This window comes from Amphiprion ocellaris, chromosome 21 (assembly GCF_022539595.1).
Source record: "Amphiprion ocellaris isolate individual 3 ecotype Okinawa chromosome 21, ASM2253959v1, whole genome shotgun sequence".
NCBI lineage: Eukaryota > Metazoa > Chordata > Actinopteri > Pomacentridae > Amphiprion > Amphiprion ocellaris.
Genome location: NC_072786.1, coordinates 16,389,612 through 16,414,470, shown reverse-complemented (window position 1 = coordinate 16,414,470; position 24,859 = coordinate 16,389,612). Strand labels below are relative to the sequence as shown.

Genomic DNA, 24,859 nt, shown 5'->3' with positions numbered 1-24,859 from the left:
TATATTTCTGAAATCAGTTTCTCAGCTGTAGTCTCAGCTGTAATTTCATTGTTTATTATGAGCATCAAGTCTTTGTCTGTACCAGAGGTCGCAGGTCGGGATGAGAGAGGATGTACCCGTTATTGGTGATGAGGTAGGCGTAACCATGGACACCCAGCTGAAAAAAGACAGAGAGATACAAAGATTCCACACATTATAATAAAATACAAAGCTCTAACATCTGGGTCCAGTTGTTGAAAAAGTTTAATCTGGATAAAAATGATCTGCATTTGGGAATCCCACATTTTGCCAACCAGGATCAGGTAATCCATCGTACTTTTGTGATGTTTTTCCAAAGCAACAATGAATTAGAGCACCCTGATCCAGATAAAAAACTCTCAAGATTATCACATCCAGATTATCAGTGCTCTACATGGGACCAAATATCACAATGTTGATGACGAGCTATGTGAAGAACAACAGGTAAAACAACCAGTATGGGTCACTTTAAGTGTTTCTATTTGAAAAGACAGAAAACATCTCATTCATTTTCAATTTCTTTTAAGCAGTGAAACACATAAAATAAGCCACAATAAATAAACACAAACAAACCAATATACATTAGTTAGGAGAAACCCATTGTGGATATAAAAAGTGATGTTAAAATTAACTCAGAATTAATGTTTGTTTGATATCTGCGGTGGTTTGAGGCTTATTTTATGGGGACAAAACCCCTTTTTCTAACTTTACTGTACTGAAAAGTTTGGTAGGTAGTATTTTAATACTGTAAGAATCAAGTACATAATACTAACAACTGTATCTATATGAGTAATACAAATGTATTACTTAGCCAGGTGTAAAGTTTCATTACATATTGTTCCTGAAATCCACTCTTCTGCTGGGATGGGGGTATCCTGAATTTTTGAACCACAGCTATCCCAACTCCACTGAAGAGTTGTGAACACATACTGATGGTTGATCCAGATCAAAATTAAGATTGAATCATGTGATCTAATCTGGAATCGATTTTTTTCCATTTTCCACAACCCATTTACAAGATTGTATCCAACCCGACAGTCGAGATCAGATCAGATTACTTTTGAATAGCTGGGCCCTGAATAGTTAACATCATATCAATAGTAATGGAGTCGAAAATTTATGGTGTGGCTTGGTGTGTTTCAGCTTTATCTGTTATTGACAGCACAGATGCTTTACCTTGTATCTCGGAGCTAATCTCATCAGCTCTTTCAAGGCCACGTCAGTTCCTACAACTCCCAGCAGAATCCCATGAGACAACTACAGGAAGGTTCATAAAGTTACAAAGAATAAAGATGATAGTGATACTATGACAAGATTTACTTAATGTAGTCTGGGTAGCTCAAAAAAAAAAACTCAATATACTCTCACGTGAGGTTAGAAGAAAATATAGCATCAATGCAATTTCAAATTCCAGTCCCATGTCTTTTCTAGCTATATTTTAAAAACAGGTGCTTACTCAAACATATACTACAGAGAAGAAAAGCAATTCATGCACCAATATGGAGACAAAAACACAATTTTGGGTGACATTTGCGGCATTAATGGCCATAAAAATAAATACTTACAGTCTCTTTCTTCTTGCTAAACACAGGCATGGCTACCGAGGTCATGAGGAGCAGGCTTTGGGCCTGAGTGTTGAACAGCTGTTTCATACACACACAAGCAAAACCCACTTTAATTTCACTGCCTTCTGTTAAAAAGCTGCATTAATTAACTTCTAGGAAAATAAAAGGCTCTAAGTGAACATAGAAGGTGTTTACATGTGGTGAGAAGGTAAGTGAATTAAAGGTGACAACAGCATAACAAGCTAACATCTTACTAATGAAAGAATTAGCAGAATTAGGTACGCACAAAATGTCAAAGTGTTTTTAAAAAGATGCCCTTCTAAAATTAGTGTCGTAAAGTAGTAGTAGTAGTAGTTTAAAATAGCTTAGAAATACTGAAATACAGTTAAAAATGACGACGTTTTAATGCATGCATGTTTACCTTAAAGTTTCAGGCAAATGAAAGACTTGCTATGCTAGACTAGCAAGCGAGCTAGCTACAGGATGAGCTAACGTTAGCATTAGCAAAAGGTCTAAAGTGAGACGAACAAAAAACTACAAGGGAACACGAGAAACTGTTAATTGTAAACAATAGGCTAAGTAAGACATTATGGTCTGGGTATCATCTGATAATCTGTATAAAAACAAACAAAAAAACAACTGTATTTCTGTTATTTGTTTAAAAGCAGAATTTTTTGAGTATTTAAAAATGAAAGAACAAAAGAACAGTACATTTTTTTCACTTAAAAACTAAACACAAAAGTCATGTAGTTTTTTTATTTTATTTTAAGTTTTTAAAAATCACGTGGTCTATTCAAACTATACTTGAAAAACACTAATGAATCACACACTAGCAAAAAACAAAAAAAAAAATTTAATTGTTTGATCCTGAAACAAAGAACAAAATATATATTTTTGCACATTACAGATTATTCTGTGATACCCAGAAACCCAAATACTACACACTGTACTTTATATGACTATGATTAATTAGTAATTCAACACAGTAAAGCTAAGGCTCCAGTTATGATTACCTCGTCTTTATTTGGAAACTGAAAGTGGAGATGGAGGAGAGGAGAAACCATACGCATGAAATGGCAGCAAAAATAAATACAGCATGACACAGATGAAAATATACAAAAATAACATAAACATGTGATGGAGAAATGACAGACAAAGATGAGGTGATAACTGAAAACAGAAGACAGTAAAAATAAAATATGTAGATTTGTTTACAGTTTGCAAAGATAACTGTTACCTAATAAATAAAAACAAAATGCTCAATCGATAGTAGTGTAATTTGTTAAAAACACATATGAGAACACTAAACATTAGCAACATAAATGATTTTCATAAAGTATTTATTGAGAAAGCTATTTTGGTTAGTACTGAAGACAGAAAGTAAGTCATATTTAATTTCTAAATGTATATTTAAACTCCTATGTTTTACTTTGTGTTCCTTAACTTTTATATTTAAATTAAGTTTTTAGTTTTTTTGTTCTGTAATCCTGTTTTTTGTTTGAATGAGAAACTAATTTCTGTGAGATTGTTAATGTGTTACCAATAATGTTAATTCTGGCTTGTTGCCAAGTTTTTGTACTTTTGTTATTAATTTATTATTATTGTTTTATTTATATTAATTTGACATCTGTGATTATTACTAAATGTTTGCTGACATATTGCTGGCCAGGGTTGTTTGTATAGACTTCTACAGTATAACAGTGTTGGGCTGCAGCAGTTGTAACCAACGTAAAGTGAGTGCTGAATAATAAGTCATTTTTTTGAGTAAGTTGTCCCATGCTTTTTGGTAAAAACACTTTGAGTGTTAGTGTAGTTTGGTAGTGTGTCATTGCTACTCAGTCGGTTGCTATGGTATTTCTTTTTGTCTTCCATAATGGTGTGCAAAAGTAGGCTAAATGCATTTACGGGATGTTCATATTGGCTGAAGTGTGTATTCAGATCACTGATGAGGAGCTTTCTGCTGTGAGTTAGTCTTTGCTGAATGGCTGTGAAGTTGTTGCTGCTATTTCTTGAACAATTGGTACATTAGCAGTCGCCACATGGTTGTTATGGTGGTCTGTGTGATTTGGATAAAAGAGGTTTTTGAAGGTTTCAGCACCACAGAAACAGGCACAGAGATAATAGACTTTTTTGATTAAATATGCCAGATGATGCTGATGCAGGACGTTAATACATGATGCCAAGCAGTAATGAGAGAAGCAGACTGACCACACTGTCCATATAAGCCTCTGTCCAGATGATATCATGATCGTGGTTGATGACCATTGGCCGGCTGAGAACATGGAGGTACTCCATAACATTTTCCTGGACGTCAGCCAGCGTGGAGATGTGTGTGTAGTAACCTGCAGAACACACAAATACATTCATACCATTTATAACACATGGATGGAAAATCTAGGACCCATGAATTTTCACAAAATAAACTGCTCACTGTATTATTTTTACCTTTTCTGCCTTTGGATATTACATTAATAGCAATAAAGTCATTTATCAGACATCAGAACATCTTGTATTTTAAAAACACTGAGCTGTTTTTAATGAAAAAACAGCTTGAATCTCCCACTGATTCAAATGTGTTTTTGACATTCTTTAAAGCTTGGCTTAGTCTAAGGTTTATGGCATTTCTACAAGTGGGAGACAATGACGTCAATAGGATACCTGCAGTGAAGCTGCTCGGCCACAACAGGCTACTGAAGCACTGCCAGGCATGAAAATGTGTGAATGTGTGCAACCTTTCTCCATTTGTAGCATCTCCCAAGAGCGTTGGCGCAAATATTATTAAGCAGACCTGCTTTCTCTGACTGAAATTGAAAGACAGTTTTTGCAGGAGTTGTTTGCAAAAACCAGCTACTGAATATCTGTTTATGACAGATGACTAAATATCTGTTTATGACAGATATTTTGTTGCTGGCAGAGGCAACCGCCAGTGTACGCAACAGAAGGGAGTGCACCTGTTACCCATTACACACACAAATATGACACTTTCGGCCAGGAGTGTGTTTACAGGGTATCTGTGCTGATAATCGGTTATTTAGTCAGGGGTTTCTGTGTGCTCAGAGCAGGATTATTTTCAGGTCTGAGCTGCTGCATGACCCCATGTAATTCACAAGAGGGCAGCACCTGATACCCAGTTTCACACAGCACCACCTGGGATCACCACAGGGCTGAAAGAGCTCTAAAGAACAACAAGATGGGGATGTTTTATTTAAGACTTAGATAACAGTCACTGTTGCAGCAGTTTCTGTATCTTTTGCTCTATTTCTTGTTGCTGAGGTGACGCCGTCTGGAGTATGAAGGTTTAATTAATAGATGAATAAGCATTTAATACAACCACAGTTAAAAACATTTAGTATTTACCCTTGTTGTTGCAGGCAATCCATTTCACATTTTCTGCAAATGTCATCTCGCGTCCAATTAGATAAGTGAACACTCGAACCTGGAGAGATAATTATCTACAGTTGATAATAAGATGTGATACTCGTTTAACACAAACAGCTTTAATTGAAATACATTTACAAAGGCTAGAATTCATCCATGCTTGTGTTTTTATTTCTGTGTGTTTCATACTCGTCGTTCTGGCCAGTTAAATTTCTCAAAAACATCTTGGAAATCCTCCATGGCTCCGTCTGTTATCAGCATGATGGCCTGGTTACAGAGGCTGCCCTGCCCCAGTGCAGCCGCCTAAACACGCACACATGCACGCACACAGTTCACTCAAATGTGACAATTTGTACTCAAGAAATGAATTTTACTATTTCACGTGGCAGTTTCAATGCTTGTTACAAAGAAATACGGACCTCATTCAGGATCTTGAAAGATTCCATCATTGCATTTTTCACTTTTCCTTCTCCTTTGACGTGAAGCTCCTCTACTAAAAGCTTAAAATGCTGGAGATGCACACAAATACAAATAAAGCATTACACACAGCCACTAACACATTGTTCTTTTGATAAATGTAGGTGAATTGGTCAGTGCAGATAAAGAGGGAGCGAGAGGGATTATCAGGGAGAGAGTGTAGTGGAGGGATTATTCTGGCACGCTGACCGGTTATGGCGCGGTTACTACAACACCAGGAGGTAATCAGAACTAATGACCACATGCACGCACGCACAAACACACAAACACACAATGATAAATGGCCACATTGTTGTGGGTTTTTATCACCATGTAGATGGAGACCGACCTGACCTTCATGGGGCTCTTAAGAGAATTTTACAAATACAAGATGACTGTAATTTTTATACTCTAAATGATTTGCAGAAATTTATGCAATGTAAAAAAAAATAAAAATCTCTCTACATCTACTCTAAGGTATGCATAAAAACTATAAATTGACCAACACATAAGGTTGTTTGCTGATATTTTGCTATGCATATTTGAATCGGGACAAAAGTAAATGAAGAATCTGTGAAACTACACCTTTTTTGCAGCATCTGTTTTGGTCCTATGGTGTCCCTTTTCGATAACAACTTCTCCAATATATGACAAGACTGATTCGAATTGAACTGACTTTAAACACACACACACACACCAACATTGGCTTCTTTTATAGTTTGCACAAATTAAATTTAACTTACAGTGTGAGAAAAGATTTTAAAATATGTTTAGAAATGGGGCTCAGAATGTGCCTTTGAGGTGATTGGCACAGTCAGCAAGTCTATCTTATTTGATTTGATGCATTTGACAGCATTTTTTGTTTGTTTGTGACCTTTAAATAAACAAAAATATCTATTGTACTTAAGTAATGTAACCTCATCCAACAAATGGGACTAATATAATTAATATGTACATATTTCTATATTTTTTTATTCTCACTTGTAATTATTTTAAACTTTTGAAAGGTGACAAAAACTCTGGGATCGTAACGACTCTAATATATCAGCCACAAAACTGGTGCTTGTTCTCCTGTAGATGCGTGTGTTCCTATCCGAGTTTATGCATAAGCGTGTCAGCCAACATCTGTAAACTCATTGTTCCAGCCTGCCTAGTCGAGCCAGTCAACCAATCAACTCCCTTGCAGAAAGGTCACATGACCTACTTAAACCTGTCAGCGGCCAGCGACCTCACCTGATCCACAATGATGTGGAGGGGAGTGAAAGTAGGGCATGCAGCCAACACATAAACACACAAAGACTGAGCAGGTGTTGGGATAGAAAAAAAACAACAGAACAGATGAAGAGGAGGGAAACAGAGAAGAAAACAGGAGTGGAATGATGCGATATCATTAGTGTTGCACATGGAAGTTTAAAAAAAAAGGAAGACGGAGAAAACGAAGATGGCAGGAGGAGGGGATGCAGAAATGAAAAAGATGGAGAAATATTTGCATTTCTGGGGTTCAGCTGAGTAAATCCTCTAAAAACGGGTTGAAACCTTGATCTGACTGTATGTTTTATCTGTGATGTGACGACAGCATAATCTTTGTCTTGGGGGGATTAGCGAGATAGTTTATGAGTGATAGGTAAGTTGAGGTTAATTGAATTAATTAGCCTGAGCCTTTGTGCATGTGCCCTTCAAGTGTTGCATGTTACCTCTCTGTTATCCAGATCTGCTTGGACTAGAGTTCCCTTGAAGCAGGGCTCCACGTAGCGAACATAGTCACTGTACTAGAGGGAGAAAAACCAAATTATATGAGACAAAAGAGTCAGATAAAAAAAGCAACATGACTTAGATCAGGTGTCAAAGGTAACACAGAAACTGTCTTCAGGTATTAACTGTTAATACTAACATACTGTATATTGCACACGTGTTTTACTTTCTTGAGTGCTCGTGCATGCTAATTTTTAACTGGATTTTATTGTGAAAGGAAGACATTTGGATGTGTTTTTCATATTCCTGGAATTATCCCTTACTACTCTGTTTAATTCATATTCAAAGTCAAATCAAGATCAAAGCCAAATCTCTTTTTCCTTACAAAAAAAAGTACACTTTAACCTTTATTCTATCCGAACAATCTTCTGCCGAAAGGAGTGTAGCTTTAAATTCTGTGTAAAAACAGCTTAAGGGCAGAGGATTTGCAGGAGGCGTATGATTACACACACAGTAATACCAGGATAAACCATGCTTATTACACAGATTTGTAGTTGTAGGGTTATACATAGCCAAAATCCTGAAAAACCTCAAAACAAAATGAATTTTAAAGCTTTGATGTTACTGAAAATATAATGCTCGGCGTGGAACCAAATGTTTGATTTGTGAGCCCATTTAACCCCCATCTCTGTTGTCTACCTGTGTGTGTGAGTTCAAGTGTGTTTGTGTGTTAGGGTGTTAATCTCAATGTCACGCTCATCAGGAATTAGACAAACCTTGGACCGCTCACGTGCCTTTCGTGTAATTGATTGTGTGTTTACTTACTGCTATGATGTTAACAAAGTCATTCTCTCCCAGTGTGTCCAGGATGGTGTTAATGGTGTGTTTGGCTATTGTCAGCCTGAGTCCCTTCATGCTTCCGCTGACATCCACCACGATTATCACGTCTTTAGGGGAAGTGGCTGCTTGGATGTACCTAAAAAGACAAAAGGAAACAGGAAGCATTTGAAACTATTTTTAACATCGGACATGAACAGAATGCACCTTATTTACCAGTCGTCCAGCAGACGGGCAGAACAGGCAGAGTTCAAGCTTTATCCTTTTATTTGTTCCTCTCTTCCCTTCATCTCTTTATTACCATCCCCTGATTTTCCAAGCTAATTAGCATAAATGAGATTTCCCCTCCAGCAGCTGGGATCGGCATCTTTCCAGTTCTCCGACAGGCCTCGCTCATAGATTGCTGCCTTCCAGGAAAACAGTATATCTCTGTCTGAGAACCAGACATGATTCCTGGAACCTTCTGTACCGTTCTAAGCAGCACTGATTCCCCTTGAAGGACCTTTAACGCAGCAGACGTCTTCACAGCAGGAGAGGAACCAGTCTAAACAATGGCATTAATGGTGACTGAATTCCATTTAGCTGCTTCAGTCTCATGACCCACTGGAGTACAGCACTGGACTTTGTCATCATTATGGTATTTGAAGACTTGTGTAACACAAATGCTTTACCTGCTGTAACAATGTCAAGTGTCTGCTGCCTAGAGCTGCAATGTTTAACTAATTAATCTATTAGTTGTCAACTATTAACTGTTCTAATATTCGATTAATTGTTTTTTAGTAAAAAATAATTAAATTCCATTTTCTTAAATTTTAATACTTTCTAGTTTTTGTTGTCAGTTTATGAAAGCTAACTGAATATTTTCAGTTTCTGGAAAAAACAAGATGTTTGAGGACATCGTCTTGAGCTTTTCACTATTTTCTGACATTTTATGGACCAAATAATTAATGGATTCATTGAGAAAATGACCAATAGATTAATCGACAATAAAAATTAGCATTAATTGCAGCTCTATTATTGGCAAGAAAAGTCAGCTGCAACGTGTTTGGTTAACATTACACAGTATAACCGCTAATATAAAAAGAATGTTAGTATGATACAATACAATAAGCCTTAATTAATCCTACAGTGGGGAAATTTGCATTGTTGCACGGGGAGAGTGCAAACATTTAAGAAACTGCAGGAAATAGTAGAGAAAATCTTGATTTTAAATTCTAAAGTATCAGCAAATCTTGTATATTATCTTGTGCCTGCACTTTAGAACATGTACAGCTGAATCTGACACTGGCTGCAACCATCCAGTGGGTAATGGGAGTTAGAGAACTACTTGTTTTACTTCTTTGGCTACAACTGAAGAGAGATCCATTCAGTGTTTCAGCAGACCTGCCTGCATCAGCCCACGTCAGATCCTTTGTAAAACCTTGCTTCTTTCTCCCTGGTTACACTCTGCTTTAATAAAACATAAAGTTAAAGAGCAGCATGAGCTTCACAAGTCTACTCTTGCACTCAGCTGATCTAAACTGATGCCAAGAAAATCTAGGTTTTACATTTTACCTCACGATTTCTGTGAAAAGCTGCATGTGGAGGCAAAAAACAAATAGTCAGAAAAACTTCTTTCTCTTAATGCCTCTGCTGCTGATTCAACAGGATGAGTTTCACACGTTGTTGCTGATGAAGGCCCAGCTGAGAAAGTGAGATACGTTTAAAAACATACGAGTGATAGTCATCTATAGGCACTAATGACTGTTTAATGGTGCCTGACTTGGAGTGTCAGGACTGATAATTGAAGTTTGGTGCTTCATGTTGAGTCGTCACTGTGCTGTTGACACCCATAAATGCATGATTGGAAGCCTAAAATCACTGTTTGGCATTTAAAACTACTGACTTACCAGTTTCTGTTTCTGCAATCAAATGTGACCACACCGTTTTCATCTGGAATCCACTGGATTCCTAGAAGAAAACACAAAAAACAGATTTCAGAGCTGGTCAGACACCAAACTGCTGCTTGGCTGGTTGTTTGCATGGACGGATTAACAGCTGAATGCATCGATGGATGGATGGCGAGAGAGCGTCAAATGAGGGCGTGATGGATGAAGCGGCGGGTGGGTAAAACAAGCTGTGTCACAAATCCTCCGCTAATTACTACTCACTCTCTCACACACAGCAGAATTCACCAGCAAACCATATTTTCACCAAGACTGAGTCATCGACAGCTTCCTGCGTCGTCAGTTGCTGTGTAAGTGAACTGTTTGGCTTGTGTAGCTGAATGCTTGTGTGCTGCCCTGGAGGCGAAAATAGTGGGAAAAAAACATATGCTGTTCTGAGTGGAGGTGACTCTGACGCACCTGGATACAACCTGAAGAAGCCTGTAGAGCTGCCAAAATACTGCCAGGTGAGAGTTGGATCTTTCTGGAAGTTATCGATGAAAATGTCATTCAGAGCCTCAGACATATAGACTCCATTTACAATATCTGGATCTACAAAAAAAGGAGAAAAAAATAATAAAACAGACTTTCATGAGGCAATCCGGCATGTTATATACTGTAGCATGTTCAGGCTTTATGTTTGCGTTACCTCTGTTGTACACATTAGTAGGAACTTGTATGTTACTCTGCTGTGTGTTGACCGCCAGTTTACTGAAATGTTCATTTTCCTCCAGTTGGAATTCTCCACCAAGTGGCACTGGATTCCCATCCTCATCCACCGTGTTGATCAACATGGAGTTATAATAGTCAAACTGGAGACCAAAAGAACAAATGGTGACAATACTGTATAGGATAAAAGGTGAACAAAGCTGTGGTAGGCAGTATTTTTGGTGTCATTGGGAAAATGTACATAATATTTTTTTAATACATTGTAAATCAAGTGGACTGAGAGGTAACAAGACCTGAGCACCTTTTCCTGGCTTCATATTCGGGCTTTAGAAAATGCAGTGTGATGGGAGATTTTAGCCAATCACAGGTTTGTTCACAACCATCAGGTGACATAAATTGAAGAGCAATGAGGTCCACAAGAAGAGTAGGACACAGTGGCAATATGGATTAAACATAATAAAAGGGGGGGTTAAATCCATGTAAAGCAATGAGTGAATGTTAACTTTAAGCTTGACTATGCTTATTTTAAACTTTTGCATTTTCCAGACTTTTTCGTACTGCAGCTTTAAATATTGAAAACACTTTTGAAAACGCAGAGTCTATTTAGAGCAGCTATTTCTGTAAAACCCTCACTTAACTCAGCCTTAAGTTTGCAATGCCTTGATTGTGACTTGTTGCACTGTAAATAGAGCCTGACTGATACTGGATTTTCATAGTATCAATTTTAGATAGTAAGAAAGTCTGGTATGAATATATTAGCAGATACAGTTTGTATATACACATATAGTAAGGTAGAGTTATACACTACCGTTAAAAGTTTGGCGTCACCCAGACAATTTCATGTTTTCCATGAAAACTCACACTTTTATTCATGTGCTAACATAATTGCACAAGGGTTTTCTAATCATCAATTAGCCTTTCAGCACCATTAGCTAACACAATGTAGCATTGGAACACAGGAGTGATGGTTGCTGGAAATGTTCCTCTGTACCCCTATGGAGATATTCTATTAAAAATCAGCTGTTTCCAGCTAGAATAGTCAATTACCACATTAACAATGTCTAGACTGGATTTCTGATTAATTTAATGTTATCTTCACTTAAAAAAACATATTTTCTTTAAAAAAATAAGGACATTTCTAAGTGACCCCAAACTTTTGCAAACTTTTGAACAGCAGTGTATTTAAAAGGTAAAATTATGACATCATTGTTTATTAAATTTCCGGACATGTGTTACACAAACTAGCCAGAAGCTTACAGTGAAGGAAAAGCTTGACTCCACCGTCTGCTTAGCTGTGTACTCTGCTACATGTGCTGCAGACAGTACTGAGTATTCTAAACTATGGAGTCAGAGCTGTTCTGCTGAACAAACTATGTGCTGACATGCTTCAAAATGATGTCACATCTCTTTTTCTGTATTATGTTCTGTAAAAAAGGTTTTAATATCGGTATAAACTGGATGACATGAACACAGATACTGATTTATCTGTGACTGGCCGATAACATCAGTCAAATGATATATTAGTCGGGCTCTAGTTAGTACATTACTGTACTGTATGTACCATCAAATACCACTAAAGAAGAGTAATCATTTCAAAATAAACACTTGGCTATAAATCAGTGGTTACAAACTGTTAGCATCTGTGAAGTTTAAAGTTTGCCAATATTGAAAAATCGCAAAATTCACACAGTGTACACAGAGATGAGCATTTTTACAGTGAATCGTATTCTGACATACCTCCAGTGTTTCATTGTACTCATGGTAAAGATCAGCATCCTCTGCTGCTTCTGCTAAACTCTGCGTTAAAACACATTGTGTTAAAGACAATTTAATTTACCAAGTCCAACACTGCACACACTAAAGCTAACGATGTGAATAAACATACATCAATTTGTCATGTGATCTCTGCAACAATGTCTGCAGGCAGAGTTCACGTCAGCTTGGTTTCCATTCATGGTGTGTTTGTTGACAGAATGTACCTTCACAGATTTCATTTTCCTCCCGAGCATCTCCTCCATTTCCTCTGCAAACTTCTTCACCAGCTCCTCTCCATTCACCTCCTCGATCTTCACCGCACCCTCGACGTCCTTGTATTTCTTCAAAACAGACACACTCACTTTAATTGGTAGCACTGCTTTTACATAAGAAATCAATTTATGTAAAACACCCTGTGGATATCTTTTGAAGGTGGTAAAACAAAACATGGAGAAAGTTGTAAAACATCACCTACATCTTCAGTACCGCCACTATATTTTTACAATAACTAATACAATCTTGTAATTAATAATTTGTGCTCAAAGACGCACAAATTATCAACAAATCACAGTTTGCAGTACAGATGTGGCTCTTTCCTTCTCCAGACCTCCTCTCTGTGCTGATTATAATAATAGTATTTTTTTGTTGATGAATTTACAACAATGGCAACGGCTGTGTCCAAAATTTTTTTAAAAAATCAGCAATGAAATAAAGTCATGAAGTAATCTTAATTTTCACAGTGATGTAAAAGCACTGAATAATGCAACGTGTTATGTACTTTTAATGCATTTCTAACCATTTGTTGCTCCAGTCAAATAACTAATCTGCAAATTACTGCCGCTAGTAGTTAGGAAATTAAAGCAGCTACATAAATGAAATTAAAGCTGTCCAATGTTGTTGCTAGTTCTGAAAAGTTAATTTCCTGCACTGATATTCAAAGCATCATTTGTGACATTAGATATCAATTTCCCTTAATTATTTGTGGTGGTGACTGGAATCATTTTCTGTTCCCTTCAGGATGATAACTGCATTTTCTTTACAGCATTTTATATTTTATATAAGTAGGCTGTTTGTTAATGGAAAACTGAATGAGAGGGGGAAGCTTCTTAGCAAGCCATCTGTAAATTCTGGTAGCCTGTAAGGAAGAAACTAAAAATAAATGCCAAATGGTCTGCACTTACACAGCACCTTTTAACCTGACTGGGTTCTCCAAAGCGCTGAGATACACAACTGCAAATCAATCATGCCATAAGTGGACAACACACTGTACAACCTGCCACTAAAACGGAGAAAAATCTGATTTTCATTTTCACCAATGATGTTTTCTAGGCAGATGGATAAACAGATAGAAGATAAAAGAATGATAAAGAGCTCTCTTGCAGCCTCGTGCAAAAACACTAATGCACCGTTTGCAGCAAAAGTGATGCTCCAACATTTTTTATGATTTTAAAACATTCAATATCTTGCCAAGTTTACTCAAGCAAGGAGACAGAGTCACTAAATGTTCCGCAGATAACAAGAAAACCATCGATTAGACAGAGGCGGGTGATTAATGGCTTCTTGTTGCAGAGATTAAACTAAGGCGCTTAGTGCTTTTTACACACCACTGACTAAATAACAAATTAACTTTGCAGCTAGGAGAAATATAATAATAATAAAAATTTTTATTCATAGGCGCCTTTCAAAACCCTCAAGGACACTGTTCAAAGCAAGTAAAGTTAAAACACATTTAAATTAACAATACAAGAAAAGCACTCAGAGAGCGCAGTACTCCACCAAGGCTGCTCAGTCGTTGGATCATTTCAGACGGCTGAAATCTTGAAAGTATTTATGGCAGAAATCACAGCACTGTAGAATGTGTCCATTTAATATAGATGTGCCCACAAACAAAATGACCTTGCGCTGAGCACAGGCATGTGTTATGCATGTGTACGTTTTGTCCGGATACCGAATCCCGTGACCTAAATATGTAGAGGGCGGCGGGAATTGATGAGACTCGGAAACACCCCCACAATTTAATCAATTGTTCCTTGTAGAAATCCCAATGGATAAGTCCCAATAAGTCTGTAGCGGTGGATTTTTAGTAGGATCGCAATCATGTGATTGTCAGCAGGCAGCTGATGTAGTGTTCACTTGTAGTCATAGTTACAGTGACTTCGTGCTGCTATCTCGCAATGATACAGAAATCTTTAACAAATCTGTGGATCCAGACTATAAGCCACAACACTGCCAAAATGTAATCACTGGGTCCTTGTATCATTTCTGACCTTCGATGAAAATTTGATCCAAATCCGTTAGTCCGTTTTTGAGTAATGTTGCGAACAGACAGAGAGACAGACAAACCAATGCTGATCATCGCATAACTCCGCCGAGTCTTCGTCTCTTTGGCGGAGTAATAAAACTTAAAGATGTAAAATGTTCAAAAGAAAGAAATTTAACAATTTTAGAAACAGAAGAAAAATTTGCAGAGGAATGGAAGAGTGAGTAGGCTTGAATATATATACTTGATTTGATATTACTAACACAGTTATTACAGTAAGAGAGACAAATGAAATAGGGTTTCTAGGTTTGCTTGATCAAGATAGTCAATATTTTATGTCCTGTGTGGTTACAAACTAAGGAAATATGCCGTTTTTCACAGCTAGTTTGGCAAACGTTATGTACAGTACAGTGGAAAACTGTGCTATGTGTCTGTGAACATGCAGTTTGTGTGTGTGGCAGATGGTGAACAGGCCTGCCAGGGATTCTACAGGGCGGCATGCACAGGAAGATCCTAATTACTAAAAGACATATCCGAATCGTATTTGAACAAAGTGTGTCATCGGATTGGTCTCTGGGCCATGTGCAGATGTTGTACAGCAAATGTATGCCAGTGAGCCATGTTTCTACTGGCTGCTGTAATAAATGGGAGGCGGTAAAGTAGATGAAGTCTGACTCTGCCCATTTCAGTTTGATGTTGCAATATTAGCTTCTATGTCTGACTGTAAAGCACGTGTCTCCCATTTAAGTATTCTTTACTACATTTCATATCTTTTCTTTGTCTATTGCCAGCAGCCAAATTGTAAACTGGCAAATGTAAGCTGTGGAAATTATCATGAAAGCGCTGCATTACTCACTGCATTCAGCCGACTGTATTTTCAAACATAGCTGCAAAAATACTGACTAAAGGATGTAGGCGGAAGGCAGAATCCCAATTACCCTCCTCTATGTATACTGTTTTTCTGCGTTGACATACATGTTACTCATAATTTAAGTGCATTAATCCCATCACAACCATCATAAAGTCCCACTAAACAAAATGCATTTTTCTGTCTGAAAAAGGGAATTTACTGAAATAAAATATTTGAAAATATTCCCTGTATGACACATCTGTATTTAAGTGTTGTATTTATTACTATGTGTGGTTTTCTTACCTTCTGCAGAAGTTTTGCTCCTGAGTATCTGGTGGACAGAGAAGCGATCTCTTTGCCAAAGGACACGGCCCACTTCTGCACCCTGGACACGGAGAAAAATGAAATAGAAAAAAATAATAAGAATTTTCCATTGCTTCCAATGGTAAATGTTCCTGTTTGTAGTATCTATGTTTTATGTCATTTTACAAGTCTTCTAACAGTCTCCTACTATAATTTACACATAAAAATGGCTACTTTTACTTTTTCACATTTTTGTCAATTTAATTGTAAGCATTAAGTGTGACTCACATAAGCATTATATATGTTATTCATAAGGCTAGTTGTGTTTTCTGTATATGTTCCGTATACCATTTGCAGTTTTTGAATGCCGATTTAAATACTCTGCGCTAATGATGGCACATTTTTTAACCTTAGTGGTTTTGCAAAGCACTTGACAATGTTTCTTTTTCATCCATTCATTCACACAGTAAAGATGGTGGAGCTGCTCTGCATGTGAAAGTGTTACAGTCATTTAATTTTATTTTAAGCTTGTTTTTTTTAGTAGTATGTGGCATCTCACATGTTATAGCAACTAAAACTAAGATCTTATAAGTTTGACATTACACATATCTACTAAGGACATTGTAAGTGGATTTAGTGTAATTTATACATTACCTATTAAAAGTTCTCAAATTATATAAGTTTGAAATTACAAAAATGTGACTATGGATCCTGTATCATATATTTTATTTACATTTAAATTATAAAATCAATCAATATTGTTTCCATATAATGTAAAGGATATCTAGACTTTTTAAAAAAAAATCAAATTTAGCAAGACCAGTGCATAAAGTAAAAAGCTAGCCATTCTTAGCAAACAAAATGGTCCTGATAATATATGATTTATGAATTACTAGTCAACTATATGTAAACATTAAGAAAAGCTTAATTTCAAAACCTATTTTGTAAATAAACATGACATTACAGAGTGTTAGACGGGGTGTGTTCTCACATGTTTTGGTGTAAAAAAAAATTTGCTGATTAAAAAAGTAAAATTACATAGGAATAAATGAAATGAACTAATAATTATCTCCAATTAAGAATTTTATTTAGGTTTTAAAACTAAACTGGTTTCACTGATAGAAAAGCAAAAAGTGTACAACCAAACTTACATCATAGTGCTTTAAGAAAAGCTGAACAGCTTATTAAAGAAGTTTATAAGTCATCCTCTGTCCAAATAAATTCACTTGTACTTTCCGTGATAAATGAGTATTAGTACGTACTGAAGGTGACCATGAATCTACAGAGCCAATCGTGTTAAGGGGTTACCTTGGTATTCACCAGATACAGATTAAATCAGATTACCGTGAAGGTAACAGTAAAAGCTGCGGCTGTCGGGTCAAGAGGTCACTCAGTACTCAATAACATGCATTAATTCGACAAATCCTCCATGTGAATGCAGCCGAGGTAAGGTAATAAGAGTTTACAGAGGAGACAGGATGTGACAGATGGCTCAACCTATGGGGAGTCAGCCAGCTCGCTGCTCGTTAGCAAGGCAGGGTAGTAACAGGCAGCCGGTGCTGAAAACTGGCTGATCATTTGCTGACTTGTTGATATGTTCATTACAAAATATGAGTGAGACCACTGTAGCGTAGATTTTGTGATGAGTTTCCAAAGACTTTATCAGCCAGATCTCTGTAACAGTCTCAAGAACTTTCAAAAATGACAGACATGACACAAATGACTTGACGTAAGTCAAGCAGAACATTCTCTTCTGTCTTTATTTATTCAAAAATATAGCGATTAAGATAGATTTGTACAGTTTATTCCAGTCAGTGTTTGTACTTGCATTGCATATGGGCCTAAGCAGCATTGTAAGCGTCAGGCAAGGTCAGATTAAGACAGTGCTTTAGACACGCCAAAGCTGGTTAGAAACTGGACCGAACGCAACACAGGAATTAACTGTGTACTTCTCTACAAGGGCCATGAAGCAGCAACTGCTCCAGTGACCAGAAAAAGGAGATTTAATTAGCATTTTCAAGAAGGAATCACAATCTTTTATCCAAAGAAAGCATTTGTGTGTACAGTTATCTCCACGTTTATTGTTGTTGTTCAACACGTGTCACTGCAGTGGATTAGTTCAGTTATCTGTTTTCCGCATGGCAGCAGAGTCGTGCTGCCTCAGGAGCTAAAGATTTGACCCTCTTGGCATGAGATGTTCTGGTCAGGCCACAGTTAACTTCCAGAGCCAGAGGGACCCTGCTGCCAAGTGTTCCTCAGGCAAAGTGAAGCACATTGGGCTCAGTGACCCACGTTGGCCTGCTGAACTCTGCGGTCCCTGGAGCTTTAATCTTCCTCAGTCACACCAGCCTACCAACTGACAGCACACATGCTCCCCAAGTTGTGTAAGTACAAAAAGTTGTACAGGAAACTAAATATAACCTGCAAACATGGGTGTATGGCTTTGGTTGATACTGGACTGAAACTGGATTCAGTAACACACATGCAAGCAAAAAAGCAGTATCTAACAAAATGAGTATTTATCTCTGTCCCTACGTACCCCTTCAACTTTAACACACACACACACGCACACACACACACACACACACACACACACACACACACACACACACACACACACACACACACACACACACACACACACACACACACACACACACACACACACACACACATACGGTGTTAATAGGCTATTGTGGACTGACAGCACCGTATCGATCTGTTGGTGTTTTTAGTCAGCAGGACATTTGAAAACCGTTCAGGCAAAAGAGCTTCGTCTGGCTTTTGGAGAAAAAACAAACACAGCGTTTCACTCCCAAAAGAAATGTCCACCTGAGAAAAACTGCCCACTTATCTCACAAAGTGAACGCTGGTGTGATTATAAAACACATAAGGCTTTATGAGTTATTGTCCCTTTTTGTTAAAGCCATCTATGTATTGTTGAGTTTCAAAAAACAACCAGTTGGAAACTGATGTCTGATGTACAGACAACTTTGTGCTAAAATCTTAAATCTGGTAAGCTAAAAAAAAGAAAGTGCATCTCATGGAAATATATTAATCTATATACACGTAAAGTATGGAACAGAAGTGAGTAACCCCTGTGTAATATTACTGAAATATCAAAGGATTCAAAATTGTATCTTCTTACACTAATTGTGTATTTTTTACGTAGATTAAAAACTGCTTAGATTTACTATAATAAAATACAAGCCTAACAGTAAGGAGCTCCATGCAACAAAAGTCAGTAGACCTATTATTACTGAGATTCAAATCTTTTGTTTTGTTGCCTTTATTTTTGATGACAGATTCAATCCTTCATGGCATACAGGATACCAGTGCTGCATACATTTTTGGAGAGATGTTTTGCCATTCTAGATACTATTATTTATGCTGTTCTTTGCTGGAGAGGTTGTGTTAATCTACCTTTCTCTTTAAAAGACACCTAAGATGTTCTATCGTATTGAAGTCAGGCTGCATACTTGGCCAGGTCATAGTTTTATGTTATTTTCGTAAGAAACTCTTGCAAGATTTTGACAATGTGGTAATGCTCAAATATTCCTGTCTTGCTAATTTTCTGCAGACTGGGAATCATTTTGTCAGCCAACATTTTGGTGTATCCACATTTATTCATGGTGCCATCTATAAACATCACCTCTGAAATACCTTTGCACTCATGCAGCTGCATATCTTCACACTCCCACCTCTGTTCTTCACTGTCAGGACAATGCATTCAATGTGGTAGTCCTGGCAATTTCAGGCCAAACTTGCTGGACCCCATCTGAGCTGAACAAATTCATTTTAATCTCATTTGACCAAAGGAAATGCTCCCAACATTCATCAGGCTTTTATTCATGTTCTTTCGCAAAGCTTAATCTTGTTGCTTTGTACTGTACAACAAGCAAAGGTTTTCTTCTTAGACGCTGTCCATAGAGGTTGATACAATGACACTATATTCCTTCACACGGTCTGAACTGTCACGTAAAATGATTTCAACTGTTAACCGCTGTGCCATGTGCTATGATAGATTGTTAAAGTAGCTCACTGTCTATGGTGCCATTTTAACAGGAGGACCACTGTGGCACTGATTAGTGGTACTGTGAACCATTCTATATGTCTGGATTACTGCTGCAACTGTGTTTTCGACAGGGTTTTAGTTATTCACCAACCTTCTTGTACCTTTTTCATTTTTGTGAAGTCTCACAATCAGATTTTTAAGGTCCTCTAGCAAATCTTTTGCATGCAGGTATGTACAGATCATTTTTATAACCATGTTCATGCAATCAGGCTAACTGGAAATCACAGGTATTCTCAGTTTTGTGTCAGTGATCACAGATGTAATCCCTTTTGTTGCTTTGAGTTTCTACTTGGTAGCCTGCTCTTGTTTTTTATTATTCACAAGAGGGAAATCTCTACATACACTATATACAGTATATATTTGATGTTGTTCCTTTGCTGTTTAAATACTGACCATGATGAGGCATCGTTGACTGAGAGGTGAGGAGGGATTTGTTCCACATCATTCTGAAAAGCCCTCAAAATGATATGAAATACCTGAAAAACATGAATGTCATGTCCATCAACACGATGACATTCCAACGCATGAGTACCAAGTAGTCATTGCTACATTATTATATGAGTACTCATGGGTTGGATCATCCTCATCGTCAGACTTGTCCATCATTTTGTTCTCTATTACATGCTTAAGTCAAGTTTATTGACTGCATCTTTCACATTTGTGATGCTGGTGCTTTGACGAAATCTGCCAACAGACATGTAGACAAACCGACACCTGCCAAAGCACTGAAAGCTGCCATTGCGGTTGTTGTAGCTCCAGTAGGGATCTCCGGGACACTCACATATTCACACGCATAAAGACAGATAAACAATATCAGTCTTGATATTGCTCTCAGTAAAAATTGTCGTGGTGGAGGACAGATAAGGGAATCACTTAAGTCAGTAGATTTTACTGTTTGGGAATCATGAAAGTAAAATGGCAAATCATTTAGCATTTAATTTAGTTGTTTAACTATTTCAGTCTGACAGACACTAAAGAGCCCAACAAGACTGCCATCCATAAAAACCAGCTTATATCAATATTAATAGCAATATCAATGAACAAAAAAAGCAATATTCAGTCAATCAGACAGTAATGCTGTATGTCAGTGCATTTGGCTGTGGCTCTGGTGAGGCTGTAGGATGGTTTGGCAGTTAGCGTTACACCACAGGTGCCCAGATGGCCCATATGTATCAGTGTGAAGTAATCAGCCAAATTAGAAAGAACACTATTGACTCATCCACCTGACGTATGGCTTTAAGGAGGATAACACTGCATGTAGACTGCTGGGGTGTACGCACAGAAATGTAGTGACAAAAGTGTACTGTAGTTGTAATAAAGGAATGGGTTAGTAGTCATCCGTTGTGTATCTATTTTAACCTTGAATGGTAGTGCATTGTCTTCCACTGTGAGAGGATACAATTATACTGCACAGGTGTATCAGGGAATACAGGTACAGATTTGCATATTTTAGTTTATTTCCTCATTTAAATACAGTGTCTTTAAGGGATTAAAGTGCATATCATTTTAAAGTTTTTGCAGTTTTTTTTTGCAAAGAGTGGACTGCCATGTTATCATGTCTGGAAAAAGTTTTATGGAACAGAAGATTGTACATGTTAGGTGTGAAATATAATTATATCAGCATCTGTGCCTTTGTTAGTCTAACGCTGCGGATACAACCAAATGCAAGAGAGCTTTTTGTTTCATGTACATATAGCTTACGCTGACAAATGATCCTGATAATTCAATCCCCGTAGTAAAAAAGTCTTCTGTGAGGCTTTTCCCCTGCAACTGTACTCACGTTTCTGGTGAGAGCTTCATCTGGCCGTCGACCATCAGGCACAGCGAGCCGGAGAGGATAATCCACATCAGCATCATCAGCCTTGCTCTGTGTGGCCCACTTCTGTCCAATTTAATGGCATTCCCAGCACTTCCCAGACTCCAGCGGTTCATCCCTGCAGCTGCTGCGATCTGCATCAGTCCAGTGATTGTTGCACACTGGCTCCAAGAGAGAAAAAATGGTGAAATTAGGCCAGGGAAAACTTAGAATTGCTCAGGTCAGAGAGCAAACCCACAGAGACAGAAACTGTTTAACACCTTGGCACAGGACAGGAAACATTGGGACAAGATGGTGCGAACTTCATCAAAAATCATAAGCCAGAAACAGCTATCTCTTACTTTAATCTACATCGCATCTGATCCTGAAACTATATTGTAACTTCCTGCTTTACTCTAAATAACTAACAAAAAAAAACCCTGACACTTAGAGGCTGTAGCTTAGGTGATTTGTAGTGATGATAGCATACTTTTAGAAACACTTGCTTCAGTTATTTCATTATCTATACACAATCTTTTCATTTACACATACAACGCTGTGTGAAATGTGAGGTTTTTGTTAGCTTTCTATGTACTAACCAAGCTAAATTCCAATCCGATATATTAAAATGGCAGTAAAGCATTGAAGCTTGAATAAAGTGTAAGCTGATGTAGCTATGAATTTACTCAGCACCACTATTAAATACCAGATGTAATCTACTGCAGTAGTTTTACTTCTGGCTTCAAGCACAGATATAATATAGCCTTGTAAACTTGTTAACTATCAATTGACTATTTACTCATACATCAGATAAATAGCACATTAGCATTCCTTTGGAGTCATGTTTCTGGCCATCTGGGGATGACGTTCTCTATTTTTCACTCTGTTTTTGGTCTCCACCACCTACAGAAGAAAATATCTGGCTTTTTAGCTGTCACATGTTTAAGTATATTTGCCAGCAAGTTGCTAACTTTGTCTGTCTGTTGTTTGGTTCCGTGCAACAGTGAGTTTTAGACCTTGGAAAATCCTATCAATGGATGAATGCGAGCCAATGAGAGATGTGACTAAAGCTAAAGTTAAGCTAAAATATGCTATTTAGCTCCATAAAACTGAGGGGAACTGCAGAGCAGGTTTATCACTATACACATCAAGTATGCAAATTTGTGTTATAAAAATATTTGGGCATCATTTTGTACCACAGACTAATTTTGTATTTTAGCTCAAAAAGTAACGTAACATCTGAGATCAGATAAAGCATCTTATCTGAAAAACTCACAGAATTAAGACTGAATTTGACCTCCTTGAAGTCTTAAGACTGAAACAATCCCCATCTGACGTCCAGAAATGCAGGATACTAATTTAAAAGAAGCAGGAAGATTACAATGCGTCCCAAAATCAGACATAGTGGCACAGAGGATTACTCACTCTGTCATGTTTGCTTTAAAGTGTCATGTGAATCCAGGAAGAAAGTTCAAATTCAAACACCACTGAATGAAAAATGTCTGACGGATGATTTGATGTCAGCTGAGCTGCTTATCCACACATACAAAAGAGTCTAGCAAGCTTTTGTCCCCAGAGTCAAAGGTCACTTCTGTGCAAAAGCAGTCACAAAGGAGTCTCGCCATATTCACCTACACCTCCCTCTCCATGGCTCTTAATCTGATCTCTATTCCCCCCATCATCATCCACTTCTGTCTTCCATGTTTCCTCACTTGGATCTATGGGATGAAAAAAAAAAAGAGAGTGACGAAAGACTTGGGACGTCCTGGTAAACTTCACACGAGTTCACTCATCAGGCGGTGTGTTATTCCCAGACAGACAACACATATTCCCAAAAGAAATCCTGCTGCATCCTCAGATTTTCCTGCTGTCCCTTTCTGCTGACCTCTCGCCCACACGGGTTCCAAAAAAGCCAAAATCACATCATGCTTGGAGATGGAAACGCTGCCGGATGGAGGGGAAGGCAGATGGATTGATGGATGGATAGTGGGACTTCCTCTCTCTCCAGAGTATCTCTTCCTACTCCCCAGCACCAGTTTATACCATAATCCAGGCAGGATTAAACCCCTCCTCCCTTCTTTTCTCTCTCCCCATCCCTCTCGCTTCCCCTCTCTCTCATACAAACACATTAACACAATCTCTCTCTCTTGCTCTTATCTTCTCTCCAACGCTCTTTGACCCACTGTCTTTCTAGTCCTTATTTTCTTTCTAGTTGTCCCTATTATTATTTCTCTGTCTTCCTCATCAGTTTTTTTCTCTTACCTATTTTCTCTATTCTCCTCTCAAATATTTCTTTCTCTTGTGTGTTTGTTTCTACTTTAAACAACAAAAGATTAAAGAAAAGGTGGCAGTTGTTAGAATTAGGTGTCAAAAAGGAAATAGAGATGAGAGGACAGAAAAAGGCAAACAGAAGGATGCAAATGGGAACTGGTGGGAAAAGCCAGGACAGAAATAAATGGAGAGAGTCATGGTGGGATGTTAATGCTGTATTACAAGCGAGTCGTGATTTTTGGAGGAAGACGCACTTGAGTGACATGATCTTATAATATAAACACACTGAGACACCTAGTGGCCTCTCATTGTCTCACACACACCTACATGATTAGGTAGTTTTTTGGCTATTTCTGCGTTGCTTATTAAAGACAACTGCAATCCACTGCAACTATCTAAAGAGCAAATTATGCGAAAATATTCTGTACATGCTTGGTTTATTTCCCTGCACCAGCCTGTACAGCATATGCACAAATCTGCAGTCAGCTGAGGTGTACATTCATCTTGTTTATCACGCATTAGATTTTGATACAGATTTTTATTCTCAGAGTGAAATTTCAGAAACAAGTTGGCACTCTCATAGGATATGATCATAGGATAATATCACAGGACTAACTCATCCGGTTAGATTAGTTTTTTATTTTTCACTGCAGGCATCCTGTTCTGTTAAATCCCTCCATTTTCTTACCTCAAACAAAGTCAAATTTTGTACATTCAGTCATTTTAAAACTCAACAGTCCAGAACTCAGGCATTGAAAGATCTGTAAATGACAATTTAAAGTTTTTGGAAGAGCAGATTCACGCACTATTGCATATTATGTAGGATCATACAATGAACATAGATATAGATACAGAATATCATTTTCTGAGGCATGTTCTTTACTTAATGCATCTTGCTTTGGACAAAACTATTGCCAACTAAATGTAATGTATTTATCATTTGTCAAGTCATGGTAATCCCAAGACCTTCAGCAAAAACCAACTGGATTTCGCTTTTTGGTTCCTGAAGA

General features: G+C 37.6%; 1 protein-coding gene across 6 annotated transcripts in view; it reads right to left on the bottom strand.

The window, feature by feature from the left end:
* The window catches only part of cacna2d4a (calcium channel, voltage-dependent, alpha 2/delta subunit 4a), a 111,028-nt gene that overhangs the window by 83,085 nt on the left and 3,084 nt on the right, over positions 1-24,859 (bottom strand). For 2 of the 6 annotated variants that reach the window (XM_055006512.1, XM_055006517.1), the window contains exons 1-18: positions 23,004-23,603; positions 21,564-21,760; positions 15,709-15,790; positions 12,520-12,636; positions 12,278-12,337; positions 10,521-10,683; positions 10,292-10,423; positions 9,836-9,896; positions 7,935-8,085; positions 7,112-7,186; positions 5,381-5,470; positions 5,151-5,264; positions 4,941-5,019; positions 3,792-3,925; positions 2,597-2,614; positions 1,584-1,661; positions 1,195-1,275; positions 83-157 (exon numbers count right to left, since the gene is read on the bottom strand). In XM_055006512.1, the coding sequence (XP_054862487.1) occupies positions 83-157; positions 1,195-1,275; positions 1,584-1,661; positions 2,597-2,614; positions 3,792-3,925; positions 4,941-5,019; positions 5,151-5,264; positions 5,381-5,470; positions 7,112-7,186; positions 7,935-8,085; positions 9,836-9,896; positions 10,292-10,423; positions 10,521-10,683; positions 12,278-12,337; positions 12,520-12,636; positions 15,709-15,790; positions 21,564-21,739 (1,686 nt within the window). In that variant the 5' untranslated portion in view covers positions 21,740-21,760; positions 23,004-23,603. The other 4 variants (XM_055006514.1, XM_055006513.1, XM_055006515.1 and 1 more) reach the window with 4 other exon arrangements.